The 20,757-nt window shown below is 38.5% G+C and overlaps 1 protein-coding gene across 8 annotated transcripts in view; it reads right to left on the bottom strand.

Annotated features, from left to right (window-relative positions):
• The window catches only part of LIMCH1 (LIM and calponin homology domains 1), a 339,990-nt gene that overhangs the window by 89,828 nt on the left and 229,405 nt on the right, over nucleotides 1-20,757 (bottom strand). For all 8 annotated transcript variants that reach the window (XM_082637225.1, XM_082637218.1, XM_082637220.1 and 5 more), the window contains exons 4-7: nucleotides 18,071-18,177; nucleotides 12,726-12,756; nucleotides 10,637-10,747; nucleotides 3,753-3,948 (exon numbers count right to left, since the gene is read on the bottom strand). In XM_082637225.1, coding sequence (XP_082493351.1) covers nucleotides 3,753-3,948; nucleotides 10,637-10,747; nucleotides 12,726-12,756; nucleotides 18,071-18,177 — 445 coding nt within the window. The remainder of the gene's footprint in view (nucleotides 1-3,752; nucleotides 3,949-10,636; nucleotides 10,748-12,725; nucleotides 12,757-18,070; nucleotides 18,178-20,757) is intronic.

Genomic DNA, 20,757 nt, shown 5'->3' with positions numbered 1-20,757 from the left:
CCTGGGGAAAGGAAGGATCAGACTTTGATAAAAGGATGTCGTCATCATGATGTGCACTGTTGCAGTTTCCTAACTTTGGGCACAAGTAGAGAATATACAGTTCCTTCCTCTGCAACACACTTCTCTTGGAAAAATGTCCTTTGCTTAAAGCATCCTGACTAGGGGAAGAACTGTATTTTGCTGAATAAATGAATGAAAGAAAATGCTTCTTCAATCAACTATGAAGGCTTAGTATGGATTAGAGTTGTCTCGGTTCCCCCCCTTCTAAAATCCTGTAATCTATGAAACTTATTTTGGTACAATATCTAAAAACATATTATCCATAATATACTGAGAGAGTCTCAAAATAGGTTGTTTAACACATAAACTGATAACCTTTTTTTTTTCCCCAATTAGTCTTTGATGAATGTCTTCAACAGGCACTTCAAGAAAAGTTAATTTGCAAATGCCCTGAGGCAGAGTGGCTCAGCTGAAAGAAGCATAACCTTCTGGACCTAGAGACCAGGGTCTAATTTAAGCTCCATCATCTACTAGCTGTGTGACTGGGAAATTTAAGCCCTCTGTACCTCAGTGTCCTCACTGGAAATAAGGAGGTGATAATACAGCTCTTGTAGGTTGTCGTGAGGATTACAAGAGATGTAAAGCACCCAGATAGTGGCTGGTGAGGTAGACTTCCCATAAGTGTTAGAACTCCTCTTATCTCAGGCCAAGACTTCAAAAGATTTTGACTTGACTTCATCCTGAAGACATGAAAATGTACTAGGGTGGCATCTCCATCTATGCCCAACATTGCACGTGATGATGATGACATCCTTTTATCAAAGTCTGATCCTTCCTTTACACCTGGGCTACATTTCTCTCCCTTCCAGCAACTAGGGTAGGGGTCTTTTTTTATGTATCTTTACCATACACACTGCCAACCCATTGCTTTTTCATCTCCTCTAACACTCTAATTTCTCTCATTCCTTATTTCTCTCCCTTAACTCATCTTTTCTATAAAAGATAAGAATATTTATTTAACAATATGCATTATGTTTATAAAATATGTTCTTAATTTTAAGAGCAGCTGAGTGGAAGGTTTTGTATTTCCTGTTCAGGGAAGCTTATTAGTGGCCTCAGAAGGCATGCCAGTGAGGGTGAGGGAGGAGCTGGGCACCTATTTATTAGCAAGACAGATTGGCTGAATTGACCCTGGAGATCCACAGCCTCCTTACCAGGTGGCTCTCGTGCCCAACCCATGGAATCATGGTGCCTATTACGAGTGTGGCTCTTGATCATCCCTACTGAATGGGTCAGTGGACCTCAGTAATAATAAAATGAAAACTCTCTCTATTGACCCAATATGTTGTTGGAGAATTTCATGGTAAGACTTTCCCTAATTGATTGTGAGTCCTAGGAAATAAGTTTTCAAGAATTAAAATGTTCTTCTAAATTTGGAAGTGTTTATTAGGACCAGCAATCTTCTTGATTATCATCACTTAAAAAATATACCATAAACTCTAATGAAATACAACATCTATTTGGATAAAATTATACCACATTTTTTAAGGCAGATAAAAAAGTGTTGTTTTTCTTTAAAACCTCATTAGGTCTTGATTAGTTTACAAGAACATAAGCCTGAAGGTATTGGGCCGATTGGTGAAATCTGTGTGTTAAGATGCTCTTTCATGGATGGTGTTTTGTGAAGCTCAATTTCATGTTTTTCTTTACATGGGAAAACTTTTATGAAAAGACTCTGGCTTATCGATCTTAACTGCTGCAAACGAAATTGTGCCTCAGCACATATTAGTACAATATTAGTAATTACCATCTCAAATCCCTTCAAGATGTGGCTCATTATAAACTCTGAACCCCTCGAAGCTGGTGGCAGAATAAATAAAGGATCTGCATTACCAGTTATTAAAAACTAGGATGAGACAATAATAATTTTTTAAAACAATCAAAATAATATGGATGAAATAGTTTGGTTAAAATACGTTTCACAAAAGTAAATCTCCCTTTCAGTTATGTTAAAGCTCAATTAGATCATGCAGTTGGTCTTGTAACTTCTAATACTGTGGGTGGGACTTAAGATGTCATGTAAATTTTTAGAAATGTTTTTCAAGCAGTTCACAACGCACCATGGAATTCTTTAGGAGTCACATACGATGTGGCCCTGAGGCTAATCTATTTGTTGGAAAGTGTTAGTTCAGTCATGCTAGAATTTGAAAAATCTATTAGGCAAACAGAAAGACATGTGGGTAAATTAAGCTTTAGGGTATAAGTTTTGGACTCACGCTTCTTGAGGCTAACATCGTTACACTACTTACAGCAACTTAGGGCACTTAAAGACAATGTTAGGGGACTTCCCTGGTGGAGCAGTGGTTAAGAATCCGCCTGCCAATGCAGGGGACACAGGTTCGAGCCCTGGCCCGGGAAGATCCCACATGCCGTGGAGCAACTAAGCCCATGCGCCACAACTACTGAGCCCGTGTGACACAACTACTGAAGCCCATGCACCTAGAGCCCGTGCTCCGCAACAAGAGAAGCCACAGCAATGAGAAGCCCGCTCGCCGCAACTAGAGAAAGCCTGCACACAGCAACGAAGACCCAACGCAGCCAAAATAAATAAATAAATTACTTTAAAAAAAAAAAAGACAATGTTAGGATGATTATTTAACCTCTCTAAGATTCATCTGTAAAATATGACTAAGGAATGTTTCACAGCCCTGTGAGAGGACTAAGTCAGATACTGAGTATCTTGTAATATGTACTGAGGGTTAAATGAGATACCAGGGGTCAAGTAATGAACTCAGGACCTGGGCATGTTAAATACCCAAGTATTTTGGTAACATAGAATTTTATAGCTGAAAGGGATCTTTTAGCTATAAAAGATAATTTTCATCTCAGACAGAAGACTTAAAGTCTCTAGAAACATTAGCTTCAGTCAAGCAATACATGAAAAAGAAATAGACACAAAAAAATTCCCCACCAGCCTTAGTGTCTTTCTGCAAGTTTATACATGCAGAGCCAATCTACCTTCCCTTTCTAAAAGCACAAAGGTGCAAGATAAGTAAGGTAAACAGCTCTTGGAAAATATGTGTTAAATTTACATCAGGTTGCATGACCATACATTTTTGTAAAGAAAAATGATCATTCCTTTCAGGTGACATAAAATGCATGGGATTTAAATCAAACCCAGCCTCAGAAGAAACAGGCAGTCTGAGTTGTGTTCTATACATTAATGGCCATCTGCATCGCTCTAGTCAATGGTCAGGTATCAAAAGCATTGCCCAAACTGTGCCAATTACAGTTTCACAATCCCAACCTTCAGAGCTTTCATAAGTGTGTGCAGTGTGTTTCCAGTTTGCTGGAAGTTGATCTATTTTCACTTACACGGTGTGGTACTCACTCAAACATTTCCCTTCCTCGTACCTGGAGCACATAAACCTTCGGCACACTTTATGAGCTAATGGTCTGCACAGCGTCTTGGTTTACTGAGACCCAGGGAGGAATGATGTAACACATTTTCCAACAGAAGATACGCTCATTGAGGCAGTGTTCAAACCAGCTGCTGGCAAAGCCAACCAAAATTCTAAGGACTACGAAAAACAACATTAGGAGATTTTTTTCCCTACCAGTTTAGAGTTACTAGATTCCAGCAAGGTGGATATGGAGTCTACCTTCCTAGGGCCAATCTCTCGGCCGGTGACAAGGCAGCCCTTGTTAATGTTTGATTCTAAGATGTGCAGTTTATTAAGGCTCCAACCTACCATCACTGCTTCCCCTGAGGACTACATCTGGCGAAGGTGTCTGCCGGGAACGGGAGCCGAAGGAATCCAGGCTATCGAAGGAATCATCTCTGCCGTGTCGAGGGGGAGAGAGGGAGTCGCTGCGCTCAGAGTCCCAGCAGTCGATGTAGCCACTGTCTCGAATACTACGTTTAGGGCTCTCAACGTCATCAGTCTCCTGTTCAAGAAGAAAACGAAAGGATTACAGACATCACAGCAACAGACATAGAGGCTACAAATATCAGGAAAATCAGTCTCCAACGGTCTCCAAAAAATCCTGCATATACAATCAATCTGAAAAGGCTACGGCAACCAGTTATCAAACTGATTATCATCTACACAACACTTCATTCTTTACCCCTTCCCTGCTGCAACTTTTTCAATCAGAAAATCACACATATTAAAAAAAAAAAATCCCCAAGCATCTCGTACTCCACAATGTTGGGAAAAAAAAGTCCAAGGAGCTGAGAATAAAAGATCATCAAGTTTGGATTCACAAGAATATAATGACAGATAAAAACAAAAATAAGAAACTAAAACCTTAACCTTGACCCATCTTTCAGGATCCATAACTGCATGTCTGTTCTGGGACCCAGCCCCTAGTTTAGCTGCACAACTGCTTCTGTTTATGCTGTCTGGCTAATGCACACAGCATTTGTTTTTTGCAGCAGAATCAGTTCCGTAAAATCCTGGAGCAGCATGCTTCCATCTTCTGCTACCTTGAAGGGAAATTCCTGCTCTGAAAGGGAGCTGTCTTTCTGGGGCAAAAAATTTTTTAAAAAAGCAGTGAAAAATATGTGAAATGATTTTCCTGATGCCTCGGAAGAATCCAGGCATGCTCTCGCGCTCGGCCAGCTCTTGGCACTGGGGGAGCTGAAAGCACTTGTGGCTGACCCACATGTTCAGAGCAGTGAGAACAATGGCTGTCTTTGACAGCCTGTGATTATAAATTCTTTCCAGCGCAAGCAGCACATACTAAAACACTGAAACTCCAGCAGAAGAAAGGTCAGTCAAAGCCATCCTCACCCTCGAATTATAATAAAAGCCTTGTTCCCGCCAGTGTCTTAGCATTAATTACAAGAGTCCAAGCTGACGAAAACAGAAATAACTCCGGTCACTCAAAGATAAACCTCAGTTTAATCTCTCCCAGACTGTTGCTTAAAGTCAGGGCTGTGAATGACATCCGCAAAGACTGGAAGGTCCCACTGCAGATTTCCTGGGATTCTCAGGCAGGTCGCCTCCCCATTCCCCATAGAAAAGAAAAAATAAATAAATATTCTCCGTGGTAGCACTTTTGGAAACTGTCTACACTGACTAATATGCTCGCCGGAGCCAAAGCCTTTTAGGAAGTGCCTTTGCCAGCTGCTTCTATCAATTATAACCAGATCCTCTGACACACTCCACAGCAGGGGACCCTTTGGGGGGACGGAGCGGCTGTAATTCACAAGGCACGCACAGTGGTCTTGCATCAGGAGAAGGAGTGGGAAAAAGGGGAAGGGCAGGGTTGAGGGGGGTACCCTGCTGCAGCCACACCGAGGACCTGATTAGTGCCCCTGAAGAACAGGTTGTCAAACAGCCTGGGTGAGTACAGATGACATGACCCTCCCGAGGAAGGCAGAAATTCCAGTTATGGAAATTAAGGTATTTTAGTTTACTCGCAGGTCAAAATTAACCAGGACTTGTACAAAAGCCAGGCCTGACTAGCAGGAAAAAGAATTCATGACTAACTGAAAAGTATACATCTAAATTGGATATGGTTTTGCATTTAGTTTCTTTGGAAATGCAAGTAATTATCTTGGATTATTTATCCACTGAGAATAGGCTAAATGGCTAACGTTATTGAACACTCACTGTGTGTCTGGGGCTATGCTTGATGCTTTCTCTATGCTCTATTCTTTAATCCTCACAACCTGCTCCCCAGTGATGGGGTTAGCATTGCCCCTATTTTATAGAGGAGAAAAGAATCAGAGAGGTTGAGTAAATTGACTCAGGTCACACAGTAATCAGCAAAGCTGTGATTCTAACACAAGACTCTGTCTTCAACTACCAAATGGTAAAACCTGACATTTGATGAACTTTGGTATAGTTACAGCTGTCAACATCAGCATCACCTCTCCCAGCGGCTGGACACTTACTGCCTGCTTACTCAGTGGATGACACTAACCTGGATAATGTCCTTTCGCTAAACACTGTTTATGCCTAGATCACCAACCTATTCATGCTGCAAAAGAGAGACAGTTTAGAGTAGGTTAAAAGCATGGTCTTGGAAGCTCAGCTGACAGTTTAAATCCTGGCTCCACCCTTTGTCAGCTGTCTGACCTTGGGCAAGTTATTTTACCTCGCCCAATTTCAGTTTTCTCATCTGTAAAATGGAGCTAATAATATTTATCTCATAGTATTGCTGGGAGGGTTAAATGTATTACTATATGGAAAGCATTCAGGAAAACACCTGACGCATAAGTGCTCGAAAAATGTTAGCTGTGTTATAATCACTACTATGTATTCATTTGGCAGGTAAATGTCAATATATAAATCATAGAAACTTTATAAATGCAGTTAAGGACATAATCTTATATACACACTGATACTCTTCTATCTCCTTCTCCATTTATATCCCATAACTAGATGCCTTGGGCCCAATTTCCCATCAGGGAGGGCAGACACTCAGGAAGTTGAGCCACTGGTAACATCTAGAAATGACACAATTTTACAAGCTGCTTGGCACAGAATTACAAAACTGGATTTTCAAGAAAATAATATCAGGCAAGTTTCCCCAGACACCCAGATGTCTCCCCCACCCTACCCTACAAACCACAGGAGAACAGAAAGGAAAAAGAGAAAGTTGACATGCTTCTTGGAGCTTCAGCTGCTTTCTCACAGCCAGTTATGGGAAAGAAAAACAAAAAGGCTGTTCTGTTCATGACTTTGTAGAAAGCCAAGAATTAAACCTTGGGTCAACTGAGAGCTGGAAGCTGAATGGCAGGGTCGGCTTGACAAGTGAAAACCAGGCCACCTGTGGCCATCCTTGGCCAAGCTGGTCCCTTAGAAACCCCAGGGTGAAGCAAGAGGCTGGCTCTTTAGCCAGAAATAAAGATTTGGACATCCGCGGGATGAACAATTTTATTGGATTCCATCAAGTCACCCAAAGGCAAGCTTTGGGAGAGGGGTTGGAAGATATAAACCAACACAAAGGCCAGCACAGTCTAAGTGCCCTGTACTCGGGGTCTATTACGTCGTCTATGCTTTCCATCTAGATGCCCAGTAGTGGCATCCTGTCTTCTACAGAGAGCACTCCAGGGAAAGGGGATAAGACTCAAATCTGTCCATCGTGCTAATTGCTGGTTGTTCTAGTAAAAGTGTGTTAATGAATGGGGTGTGAATTACTAGCTTCCACAATATTTTTGGATTATTTTACTCATCTGTCCTCTTCTTATCCTCCTTTGTCAGAGATAATGAGAACCAGCTACAGTTGGTGACTGACTTCTGGTATCTGAGAAACTCCAGATGCCTCTGTTTTACCACTCACCGTTTTCTGCTTCCTTTGTGATTTATAAGGTGGCTAAATCCTATTCTGCAGTGTGTTAGGTTCTACTTTTCCAGCCTGATGAGCCATCTCCACTCACCATACTCTGGTTGGTGAAGCAATTCATTCCACAGATACTGACTGAACATCGTCTATGTGCCAAGCACTGTCTCAGTGCTGGGGACACAATGTTACGCAAATTCGATAAATTCCCTGTCCTCATGGGCCTTATGCTCTAGCAGGGAAGGCAAAAAACAAACAGAAAAACCCTTAAATTGAATACAAAGTTGAATGGTAAGTATCATGAAAAAATAAAGCAGGTTAAGGGAAGAGAAGTTGATGATGGCTGCTGCTCTAGGCCAAGGTCTTGTACTTGTTTGCCCATCAAGCTCCCCCCTCTTTATCCCCTTGTTCTGATAGCACCCTCTGAGACAGTAGTGGCTTAGGCCAATCACGGTATACCCTGTCCCTGGTCACACTGACTGGTTCAGGGATAGGACCCACACTGGACCAGAGTACACCCTAGGAATTTTAAAGCTGGGGCCAGGGAGAAGAATTCCTTGCCTTCTGGGCAAGAAGCTAGGAGCAGATAATCCCGGGGATGCTGTTGGCCATGGTCTCTGCTATGAGAGAGTGTTTGCCTACTGGAGGAGAGGATGAATTCAAGAAGAGACCGGAAGAGAAGAGAGACAGAAAGAGAGAGGAAGAACCTAGAATGTTGACTTTCTAGTTGCAGGCCCTGAGATCTCTAGGGCCACCCTCGTCCCTACAGTGCTCCCTTTAATCTCACTATTCTCGTAGTAATTCCCCTTGGTTCAGCTTAAGTGTCCCTTCCTTTGGGAAACTTTCTCTGACATATCCAGGCCCAGCGAAAGGCCATTGTCATGATGCTTTCAGAGACCTTTTTTGTCTATAGCAATAGCAACCTACTACAAACATCTACTATGTGTCCATTGCTTATGTTAAGGGTTCTACATGTGTTCCTTGCACTACAGAACTTAACAAGTTGTACCACAGTTAATCATTTTTATGCACATTTCTCCCACTAGAAAAAAATGAATATAAAAAAAATTTCGGGCTAGCCTCCTTTGTGAAAGAAAAGCTTTTAATTTCAAATTTATTTCAGTCTGTATATGAGCAGAAGAGATTCCAGTTGTCTCTCAATATCTGTTTTCCATTTCTTCTCCAGTGAAAATACACACAGCTTTTAAATGAAATAAAATCTACTTTCCCCGAGTCTTTCCTTGCAGCTAGGTATGGATATGTGACCAAGTTCAAGTCAATAGGATGTGAGCAGAAGTGTAGTGCATGACTTCCCAGAAGTGTGTTTAAAGGAAGGCATAGGCCTTTCTTCTCCTCAGCCCTCCTTTCTCCTGGCTCAAAGGTGGACGTGAAGGCTAAAGCCTGTGCAGCCATCTTGGACCAGCAGGTGAGTGGCCATGAGTTGAGGACAGTAGAGTAAAAAGACAGAAGGAGCCTGAGCCCTTGATGGTCACGGGACCCTCACACTAGCCCTGGACTGCTCATGTCCAGACCTTATGTGAGTTTGATATAAAACTCTATCTTATTTAAGCCACTGGCAGAGTTGTCTGCATTTCCCAGTTAAACTCAATCTTAATTGATAAAATGAGATAGTATACACTTTAGATAAATCTAATATTTTCAGGCATTGGATAGACCTGTGAAATTCAGGTCAATTACTCTCTTTATATAGAGACATGGGAGCACCACAGCTGGCCATTTTTAGTTAAGTCACGCTTTGGCCAGTGATACTAACTACTCCCTCATGTCCTGTGATGTCATCTATATTCATTAAAAAAAAGTAACAGCTGTTCACAACAACAGGTCATTTCAAGGCAGTTGTTAGTAACCAACTGTCTCACTAGAAGGAGAAGTTAGGAGAGCTGCAGAGAGCAATAGCTGCTCAGATTATAGAGAAGCTGGACTAGTGATAAGAAACATCAATAATGAGAAGAAATCAGATTCCAAGAGAAATCAGCAGGGAAACTATGAGGCAGTTAAATAGTTTAAAACAGATAATCCACCTATCATTATCCAAGTCCAAATTGAACATAAGACCAACAAACATTTAGATTTCACAAATCCATACTGAAACTTACCTTTGTATTTTCCCTAAGTATCCTTTATTGAGAGAGATGAAAGATTAAAGGACAAATAAGAGTTAAGACTAAGAAGCAAAGTGTTGTGTTTGATTGAGTGGGGTGTTTATTTTATTTTTCAAGGAATTTAGCTTCAAGGACTTTGTTTATATGTGTTATGACCAATATGAAAGCTTTGTCCATTTATACATACATGAGCCAGCCTGGTTCTAGCCAAATACAAAGAATTATTAGAACTATTAGCTTTAAGGAAAAAAGAATAAATCATTAGAAAGTTGGAGCAAATTCTTGCTTTCAGTATTAAAAGAAAATCCGTAAAATACAGAATGTCTCTCAACGAGGTCTCATTGGTGCATTTAATTTGCATGTTAGAGGAAAGAGGAAGAAGAAGGCCTTAATTATATATGCTGCACTATGGGTCTTATCCAAAACCCATGGATGCTACTGATTACAAATGAGCCTTACCTATTCACTAAGGCCTGTTGGGTGAGGCTGCTCCCGGGGAATACTGTATGCTAGTACTTTGGGTGAGTTAATGTACACTGCTGAATCCTAAAAAGGAACACATAGGCAGCCACACACAAAACACTGCACTGTTTCTTGGACAAATTCCTACCTTAGGTCAGTCTCTCCCATAATTAAATACACAAATAAAGCTTTGACTATTACTAAACATGTTTTCCAAATTTCCAGGTCATTCAAATGCAATGGTCATAAAATATGCATCTTTGAAGAGAATGCTTCTAATTTTTCAGAGCCCATCCAGAGTGGGTACGCAGGCAAGAACGTGGCTAATGTTACTTCACCCGCACCAAGGCCCTGATAGGTAAGCAAAATAACCTTTAGGGTGAAAGTGCAGAGCAAGTCTTCATTTTTGTATAATGCTGTACTGTTTAATTCAGGCATTATTCCCCCAAGAAAATAAGCACTGAGCTCTTTGGTATCTAAAGTCATATACTGGTGGATTGAACTTTCTCTTTTGGAATTAAAATTGGATAAAGCTCAGATCTCCCATTCTCAGAAGGGAATAAAAGTTCAGGTAGGCGTGGGTGTATGAGGCAAAGATGTCATTGGTAAGACAAGCGGTCATTTCCTTGAGTGCATGACATATTTGGTCTGTGCAATTTTACCACGTGAAACTGTAAAGATCTTAAAATCAAGCAAATGTGTTGCTTTCCCACCTTGTCTGAACATCATGGGATGAAGAAGAAAAGTCAAGTTACCTTTCTCATCTGAGCCAGCAAGCCTTCAAACTCCTTCAGGTTTAGCGTTGTTCCACTGTAAGATGCACAGCTATTTGCTGCTTTGCCCAGCCAGTAAATAGTCACTAGTACCTGGGAAAGAGAACCATACACAAAGAATACTTTTAAACTAAGGAATCAATAATGCTTCCCTAACAGGAAAGCAGGAGGAGAGAATGTGCAACATTAATTTACAAAAACCACCATCCATGAGGTATCCATTCTAGGTAAAATCACTTTAATAAGAACCCAATGTTGCAGCGGTCAACACAAACACGATTCAGTAGTTAAAATAAGACTCAGTTTTAGGAAGAATTTGGTTGGAGAATGTGATCTATAAGACAGCAAGAAGGAAAAATAAATCCTCCAAAATTATTTTCATGTCATGAAGGTTTCAAAACCAGGAAGCAAAATTTTTCAGAAACTCTGGAGTCTTTCCCCAGACCAGCAATGAAACAGGTTGCAATCCCTTTTGAGAGAGGTGCTTTTAAAGGCCCATAGTTTCTACTTGTGGGCACAGAGGTTCTGCTAAGACCACTGGCAAAAATTTTTCAAAGGAGTGATAAAGGTTAATTAGTGGTTTCCAGCACAAGATCAACAAAATATATCTAATTAAAGTCAGAAGACAGCAGTGTAATGAAGAATGCAATCTGCAGAGACCTAGCTCTGGGGTACAGTTAGATTCCTATTAATCTGAGATGGGAAATTTTATCCTGGTCAAGACTACTGCCAATTAACAACCTTGGATGTTTAAGAATGTCTATGAATATTCACTGGTCTGAAGCTACAGTCTTAAGTTAATTTTGTTCTGTCTTTCCAAAGAAACTGTCCGCAAAAGCAAAGGCTCTTTACATTGGCTTTTCCATAGAACCCAGCAGGGGTCAGCTGAAGATGAGCTCCTTAAAATTGAATTATTGGGATCTGAAGCCTATGGAAAAGCTAAGACTATTATTTTGTTTTCACATTTGGTCTTATTGCTTCAACTAGGCTGGGAAGTATTTATTGTACCTCCCTCTACTTGCTAGGCCAGAAAATGCTTTGGACAATGTGATATGTATACATGCTTCCAGATGGCAACAGGCCCAAGATATGGTCATGTGCATCATTGCTAGGATGTGATTTGGTTTTCTACCAATGTTACTTTAGGAATAATTCAAAACTTCCAGAAATTCTTTTTTAACTGATTGCTTACAAATAACTTTCCAGAGAACAGAAAATTGCGAATGTCAGGACATGAACTAGAGACATAAAATAACTAATGTGTGCTAAGAGTATGAGGCTCTCTTGAAAAGTGTAATAGGAAAATGGAAGATAGAACTGTGTTGTTTTAGATTATGGGGTTTCTGTTTAAAATTGTATGATGAAAAATGTCAAATATCCCTGGTTTTATAGAGGAAGAAAAAGAAGATAAGAATGAGAATGTCAGTCAAATATACTAGCACCCTGAAAATTTCTTTAAAAGGGGAGGGTCACAGCCAATATTCATATTTTATATACAGAAGGTCATTTCTTACATTCTTTAATTTAAACTTAAAATAAAAGAGCACTAACATACTTGCCTTGGAAAATAAGATCTAACTCTAAAAAGTTGATTTTGGAAGGTACTAATAAAAACTCAAAAGATTAATAGGAAAAAAACCACAAAAGGTACAGGCCCACAACAGTCAACACTATTTACATTATGCTAATCTTTTCCCCAAAACAACTTGCCCAACTGCTTAATTTAATAATCCCATCTGTGCCTACCAATGGCAAGGAAGTAATGTTAGTGCTAAAGCAAATCATTCTGTGTTTAAGAAACCAAATTACAAATGGAGTGCAAGCTTTCATTTATTTATTTCTGGACTAAGCCCTTATCTAATTAAAGAGACCACCCCTCCCTGCAAAATCTACCATTTTTATTTCTATCAGAGTCATTAATTATTCTATCAGAGGCACATATAATTGTTTTCTAAGAAAGATTCTTTCTAGCAAGGCATTCGAGAGGCATTGAACTTATGAGCTAAATTTTATACTTGAACCATCAAAGTTAGAAGGAAAAAAGTTTGGAAAGTGAAATTAAAACACTTACATTTTTCAGCTTCCTGCTATAATCAAGGCTCCTAGTTTGGGAAAAGGAAAAGAAAATATGATCAGTTTCTTCACTGTGATCTTCCCTTCAACACCTTTAAGATGTATTTGAAAGCTAACATATATAATGAAATCAGCAGAATATATTACTTTTAAGGTCTATGATTAGTGATTTCAGGTACTAAATAAAATTACTTAGAAAACAAAATACAGAAGGATAAGGTGGGATTAAAGTTCCATAGTGCACCATGGAAAGATGAATGCTTTGTAACATCTGGAAAATGAAGAATTCCATTTAAAACTACCACTGTTTATATCTGTATAATCAAAGCTTAACTGTAAAAGTAAAATTTTGCCTTGGTTATGTATCACTGTCAAATTGAAATCTGACTGCACTTCCAAAATCTTCTTTATACAAGTACTTTTAAAGAAGTTCTAAAACCTTACCTAATTAAAGAGACATGAAAATATATGTAAAAGAGGCAATGCTATCCTAATACTTGTTCTTTTCTGCTATGGACATAAATCAGTGCTGGGGAACTAGCCATAAGCAGGAAAATATGCATGCTATGTTCAAATATACACACATGAATTCTTAAATATACATAAATGTTTATTCTCCAACTATAAACAAAAAAAGCTACTTGGTGGTACTTTCTACATATTCATACAGTGAAATATATAAATTTCTCCCAAATTATTTCAAAGTTTCTTTAACATGTCAACAAATAAATACTAGGAAAATAAATGCTACATTTCTTTTTTCCACAGAACTTCAGTGGGGGGGAGTTGGGGAGGGAGAATGTAATTCTATTATATAAACTAGTCAAGAATTCCTCCAGATATTTAGATCCCAGTTACCTTATTGCTGCATACTCTGACTCAAAGTACATATTAATGAATAGATGCACAATTTTAAGTCAATTGAGACTTGAGGGACTAGAAAACAATGTAGTCTATAGTCTATACTAATCTAGTCTATACTAAGGAGATAAACCATCAACAGAGACTTAGACTGTAAGAAGCAGTGGTCCAATTTGGATTTGATTAAGAGCATGTTTTCATATTCCCCCCTATTAACAGAAAAAAAGATTTATCATTATCTGCTTAGATATTTGCTAGGATTTTAAAAAATTTAACAACAGTAACAACAGCAAAACCAGAAGAAAACAAAAATCTATAGAAGATTTGAAATTTTTGTGAAAAACAACTTAAGAACAGGGAACATAAGACTTTTTCTGCACTGCCAATGACTGTTTTTTGACTAAAATTGTGACCCAGTTCTAAAAAAAATCTTGCATGGCACACAGTAGGAGCTCACAAAATATTTGTTTGAATGACTTCCACATAACAACCAATTATGTGAAAATGCTCCCACATTTTTCAGAGACATCCTCGGGAGCAATCCAAAGGCTTTCCTCATTTTCATCCAATTGCTGTGATTCCCTAGAATGATACTTGCTGCATGCCCTTCTGGATTATGTTTTCATGTCCCATCAAGGTCGTCTGGCACCCATTACAGTAGAGTTCACGAAATTACACACAAAGTAATCATTTGCAGTTTTCCCTCTTTCTTTCTTTATAGTCTACTCAAGTTACTTCTCAAAAAAAATAATAAGAAGAAAAATTACCCACAATGAAAGCTAATCTAAAGAGTATTTTTCAAAAGACAATTTCAAAAAGCATCAAAATTTCCTCTTTGGGATCTACCCCTCTACCTATTGCTTCCACTATTAATTGGTGTCAGTAGGGGGTTCTCCATCTCTGCTAATGTTCGGCTCAACTTTCAGAGGGGAAAGCAGAAAAATATAGCAGTTCTACTTTCATCTTCCATAGCTATGAAATCTACATATGTTACAAATGTCCCCTGGACAGTGCCAAGTTAAACCAGCATCACTTACAGAAGAGTTGTGAAGCAGATAGCCCATTCCATGTCCCAATCTTCCCTAATACTAGAAAAGATTTTCTAAGTACCAGAAATGAATTTATGGCATAATTTTTAATATAAAGTTCTTTATGTGCTTCTAAATATTCATACAGTGAAATAAAAATGTTTTCTCCATAATTATGCCAAATTCAACAACCTACAACACTTGTGGACCACCCCTCCCACCACACTCATCCTTGCTCATTACCCTTCTACCACACTGGCTGGCCACTCTTCTTTCTCTTTCTAGACATCAAGTTTGTTTCTCTTCACAGCCTTTCTACCTGATTCCTCTGCCCTGAATACCCTATAGATCTTAGCATGTCTGGCTCTTGTTTCCCATTCATGTCTCAGCCCTCAGCTGAAATGCCATGTCTTTAGAGAGACCATTATTGACCACCTTTCTCTTTTATTTCCCCCCTGTTTGACTGAGATATAATTGATATAAAACGTTATATAAGTTTAAGGTATGCAACACAGTGATTTGATATATGTATATATTGCCATGGTCACTATTTTTTACACCATCTATTTTATTATTATTTTATTTTCTTCTCAGCACTTATCACTCCCTGCAATTTAAAAAAAATTACTTATTTACTTCCCATTTCTTGACACAGGGTATAAATTCCCTGTGAACAGGGGGCCTGTTCTCTAGTGACTGGAAAGTATCAGACACATAGTAGCTGCTCAGTAAATCTTTGTTGAATTAATGAAAAATGACAGTCATAGGGGAAGGTGATGGGCAAGTCTTGCTTAACGAAAATAATAATCTCAAGTGAAGGAAAAACTTAAAAGGGAAGAAAATGAGGAGAAGAAATGCAAAAATGGGAGACAGATGGAAAGGTATGATAAAGAAGGGAAGGGAAGCATAGGGAAGAGAAGGAGACAGAGAAAAGAAGCAGAGAGAAAGAGAAAAAGAACAGAGAAAAGAAGAGGATAAGGGGAAGATTGTCCAGTAATTGAGAAGTGACTGTGTGCCACTGGTCTAAGTGACTTTTTTTCCTTTAGGTTGCTTTCTGTGCCTTTGAACTAAAGTTGCCTTCTTTAGAAGTTGGTTGAACCATCTTCCCAGATCTGCACTGAGAAAGCTTTAGCTAGAATCATACCTGAAAGAACATTCTGTCCAACATCAAACATGCTAACATTCTCATTATAGGGGTCCGGGAAGGAGAAAAGAGGGAGAAAGGAGCACCTAAATACATAATGTAAATATTTACTGAAATAAAAGGAGAAACTGAGAGTAATACAATAGTAGTATGGGACTTTAATACCTACTTAAATCAATGGACAGATCATCCAGACAGAAAATCAATAATAAAACATTAGTTTCAAATGACATATAAGATGGACTTATTAGATATATACAGAACATTACAACCAAAAGCAGCAGAATACACATTCTTTTCAAGTGCACATGGAACATTCTTCAGGATGAATACCACACACACACACACACACACAAAAGAACATTCTGTCCAATTCCATTTTATAGATGAAGACACAGAGCCCTACTGAAGCAAGGGAGCTTGCCTAGGATTATAGACCTGGGGGTAGCAGATGTAGAGGTAGACCTGAGATTTCCTGATGCCCACAGTTTTGTAGAAAAGCAATAAAGTGATACGAGTTCTGAATTTCTAAAACCAATCAGTCTCAGAAGCCTCCTGGTTTAGTAACATATTGATTTAAAGTGACTCTTTAAAAAAAATGAATGCAGCTGCCAACAGTGTCAAAGTGAACTTTCCTTCACACCCTAATCAATGTGTGTGTAACAAATGATTACCTACCATGTCACACAGTTACTATTGTTTCTGGTCACTTGCCACCCAGGTGAAACTATGAATGTGAGATGAGGCAGAACCTGAAACAATTTCCTAAAATGAATAATGATTTATAGAGGCTGGATTTAGGTATAGAAATAAATGGAGCATGTGAGGACTAAAATGAGGTTTATGGTGGTTTACATATTCAAATATCATAATTTTTATTCTGTTCTTTTTACACTTAAGTAAAAATTTTCCATGAGAAATATTAAAGAGAGGTCAAAAGGTACAAACTTCCAGTTATAAAATAAATAAGTCATGGGGATGTAATGTACAGCATGACAACTATAGTTAATAACACTGTATTGCATATTTGAAAGTTGTTAAGAAATTGCTAAGACAGTAGATCTTAAAAGTTCTCATCACAAGAAACATAAACTTTATATGGTGACAGATGTTAACTAGACTCAATGTGGTAAACATTTTGCAATATACACAAATATTGAATCATTATGTTGTACACCTAAAACTAATATAATAGAGATGTTAATTGTACTTCAAAAAAGAAAAGGCACATTGACAACAGAGAAGTGATTTTTACATAATCAGTCATGGCTGACTTTCCCTTATTCCCAGTCATAAATCATAAAATCCAAAAATCATAAAATCCAATATGAACTCCAACTTGATTTCATTTAGTAGTTTCAACTATTTTTCCCCATCATTAAGAAAAGCCAGTATTGGCAAATAGCAAAAAATTAACAGCTCTGAATTTTGGTTTCTTTCTCTTTTCTGTCCTTCTATGATAAAATGACCCAAAAGTAATCAAAAGGAGAAGTATAGCCAGTCCAAAGATGCTATCTATATAATTAAGCTTATTATTAAAGCTTATTAATGCCAAATACTGTCTGACTAATTTCAAAAATGTTTTATCTGAATTTGGTAGAGTCTAAAGAACTTTTAAACTACAGGAAAGTTACCTCTACCATCTCAAAAGGACTTTTCATCTCATTACTCTGCTCATGAGCTATTTCTTCACAGAGAAGTACATTGCCTTTTCTTTTACTATAACATTCTTTCCCAAGAATTCTTTGGCCCCAAACATGGCTCACTGAGTAGATAAGTCAACAATAGCCAAATGGCCAATGATCCATCTTCAAAGAACTTGATCGCTGACATATATGAGAAAACAGTTACAAATGTAAATGAAGAAGATATTTTTCCATAATCTATTGACTTCTTTGCATAATAAACAGAGTTCAAATCTGTTTAGGAGTTTGCGGTCTTCCAGGAGCCTATTCATATGCCCAAATGGAGCCAATAAAAGCTTTTTGCCTAACCCAAACAGATTTGTGCATATTTCTCCCTTGCCTCTCCCTCTGTTAAGTTTCACTTAACATTTTCCTCCCTTTCTCTAAAATTCTAACTCTATATACATGATTTTTGCATTTCAAAAAATTATGTTTGATCAGAATGAAAGCTATACACAAGGGAAGGCCAATGTGGTTTATTTTGAAAGCTAGGTTTTTAACCTTCACATTTTAATTTTATTAGGCATGCCCAATTCTCTGCCTCTTAGACCTCACATCATCATCACAAAACTGCAAATCAAACCATAAACGGGTTTCCCTTGAACATAAATCATGCATTACTTACTTGACTGTTACTCTGTTGGACGTATCCTGTAGGTCACTCGGGTCAAAAAGTTGAGATTCTTTAAGGCCGAGCTCTTTACAACCTCTCAAGAATAATATGATATTGTCCTGGAAGGAAGAAAAGAAATCCAAGTCTATATTATTTTATATTATTTTATGAAACAGCCTTTCTTCTTTAATAGTCCAAATTACTGGAGGGATGTCAGTCATTAAGGCAGCAAGAGTCAGGTGTGAGTCATGGCCTGTTGGATAATAAAATCATACCTCATTAGGAAATGCTGGAATAAACAGACACTTCAAACTTCTAAACCGGCAGCTATGTCAAATTCATTTTTTTCCCTTTATCTTTTCACATTTGTATAAAACTGTAAGTTAAATGCCATTGGAAAGTAGAAGTTAGCAATTTGGGGGAAATAGTACTCAAAACCCATGAATTCCCTATTGCTTCAAAGTTTTGTCCATGTCTTATTGCCTAGAATCTGGTCCAAAATGGATATATATATATATATATTTTTTTTTTTAAATAGGTTTTACTACCCAAGTGTCATCTTCAACAAGTTTTTCTTTTTAATTGATCTTCAAAAATATATCCTTATCTAAAAAAAGGGTACAAATGAACTTATCTACAAAACAGAAATACAGTTTGTAGAAAACAAACTTACAGTTACCAGGGTAAGGGTGGGGGAGGGATAAATTGGGAGACTGGGATTGACATATACACACTACTATATATAAAATAAAATAGATAACTAATAAGGACCTACTGTATAGCACAGGGAACTCTACTCAATACTCTGTAATGGCCTATGTGGGAAAAGAATCTAAAAAAGAATAGATATATGTATGTGTATAACTAATTCACTTTGCTGTACACCTGAAACTAATACAACATCATAAATCAATTATACTCCAATAAAAATTTTTAAAAATACATCCTTTATCAATGGGTTTTGACCAATAATACCTCTTTGTGGACTTATAAACTGAATTAAATGGGGTGGGGAACTCTAGACTTAATTGGAGAGGGAAAAATGAGGGGGCAGGGAAATCTTTTGAATATAATGTCAAAGACCCTCCTCATGGAGACAAATTTTTCTAGCAGGTACAAGTTTACTTTGACCTGGCAGAGTAGCAGACACAATTGACAGCTGAGGAGGGTTCTGGTCTTCATCTGTTGGGAGTCATTAAGAATAAATAAATGGCTCTGGAAGGAATTGCAAATTGTGAGTCATACTTTTGGAACTCTAGGATGTTAGCAGCAGGTTCATCAGTTATAAGTCTCCAATTATCCTCTTCCTAAAAGACTTCTGATGAGCTAACTGGTCCCATCAGGTAGTTCAAACTACAGGAAAGGAATGATGAAGGCTGGTTCCAGGAGGCAGATCAATGTGAATCCATCTAAATGCTCTAAGAAAGATGCTACAAAAATCTGAAATAATGGTGGTGGTAAATAAATCATATATTCACCTAAGTGCAATTTAACAAAGCGAATAAAAATCATAGTATTTCCCAATGACCAGTGTGTAGGTAGGATTCTAAGATGGTCCCCAAGAATCTCACCCACTGATGGACACACCCTGTATAATCACCTCCCCTTGAGTGCTAGTGGAACCTGTGCATGAGACGGGTTATCACTCTGTGATTAGGTCATTAACCAGTGGCTTTGAGTTGATCAAAAGAAAGATGACCTGATTGTACCTGACCTAATCAGGGGAGCTTTTCAAAGGTGAAGTCAGAGTTACTGCTGGCCATGAGTTCTATAGCTGCAAGGAGATGCCTTCTGTCAATAACAATATGAGCTTGGAAGAGGCTTGGAAGAAGCTCAGCTTGGACTTCAGCCGCTGCCAACACCCCAATTTCAGCACTGTGAGCAAAGTATTCAGTCACGTCATGTCCATACTTCTGATTACAGAAACTAAGATAATCAGTGGGTGTTGATTGAAGATGCTAAGTTTACAGTAATTTTTTATGCAGCAATAAAAAAATAATACATCCAGGTTCAAAATAACAAGAGCAATAGCAATAAATTGCTAACGTTTATATAGCCCTTATTATATGCCAAGCATTCTTGCAAGAATTTTACATATATTAGCTTACTTAATCTCTGCACAACCTTATGAGGTAGGTATTATTATCATCCTCATTTTACAGATGAGCAGTATGAGGCACAGAACAATTAAGCATCATTAAGGCCACACAGCCAGGATGGAGGTGCAAAACAACATGCCGTGTATGAGGAATTCAAGCATCAAATGTGAGGCCGGTATCAAAGGAAGATGAGGCTATGGAGTCAGGGTCTGATCATGGGGTCCTTGAAGGCCATGGAAGGCAGGCTATGGAAGTCACAGAGGGGTGGTGATCTGAGAAGTAAACGCCCAGGTCTGCAGCAGAAGTAGATTGCTGGGGGTAGGCCTGGGGGGAGGTAGAGGGTGTGAAGGAAGGACTTAAGAGGAACAAGACAGGAGACAGGGAGACCAATGAGGAGCTACTCAAATCTCACTTCCCCCCATGGAGGGTGGCCCACCCCAGAATGTTTTCTTTCCTGTGCCCCTGGATTTTTCAGTAGGTAAGAAGTACCATCATTCATAATATCTGTGTCCTTCACAACACCTCTTGTAGACTGACCATGAGCTGGTAAGAGTCTGAAGTCATCCATACCCTTCACAGTCTCTCCTGCAATTACTTTGC

This window comes from Mesoplodon mirus, assembly GCF_964341445.2.
Source record: "Mesoplodon mirus genome assembly, chromosome: 2".
In the NCBI taxonomy this organism is placed as follows: Eukaryota; Metazoa; Chordata; class Mammalia; order Artiodactyla; family Ziphiidae; genus Mesoplodon; species Mesoplodon mirus.
This window is presented reverse-complemented; position numbering and strand designations above follow the sequence as displayed.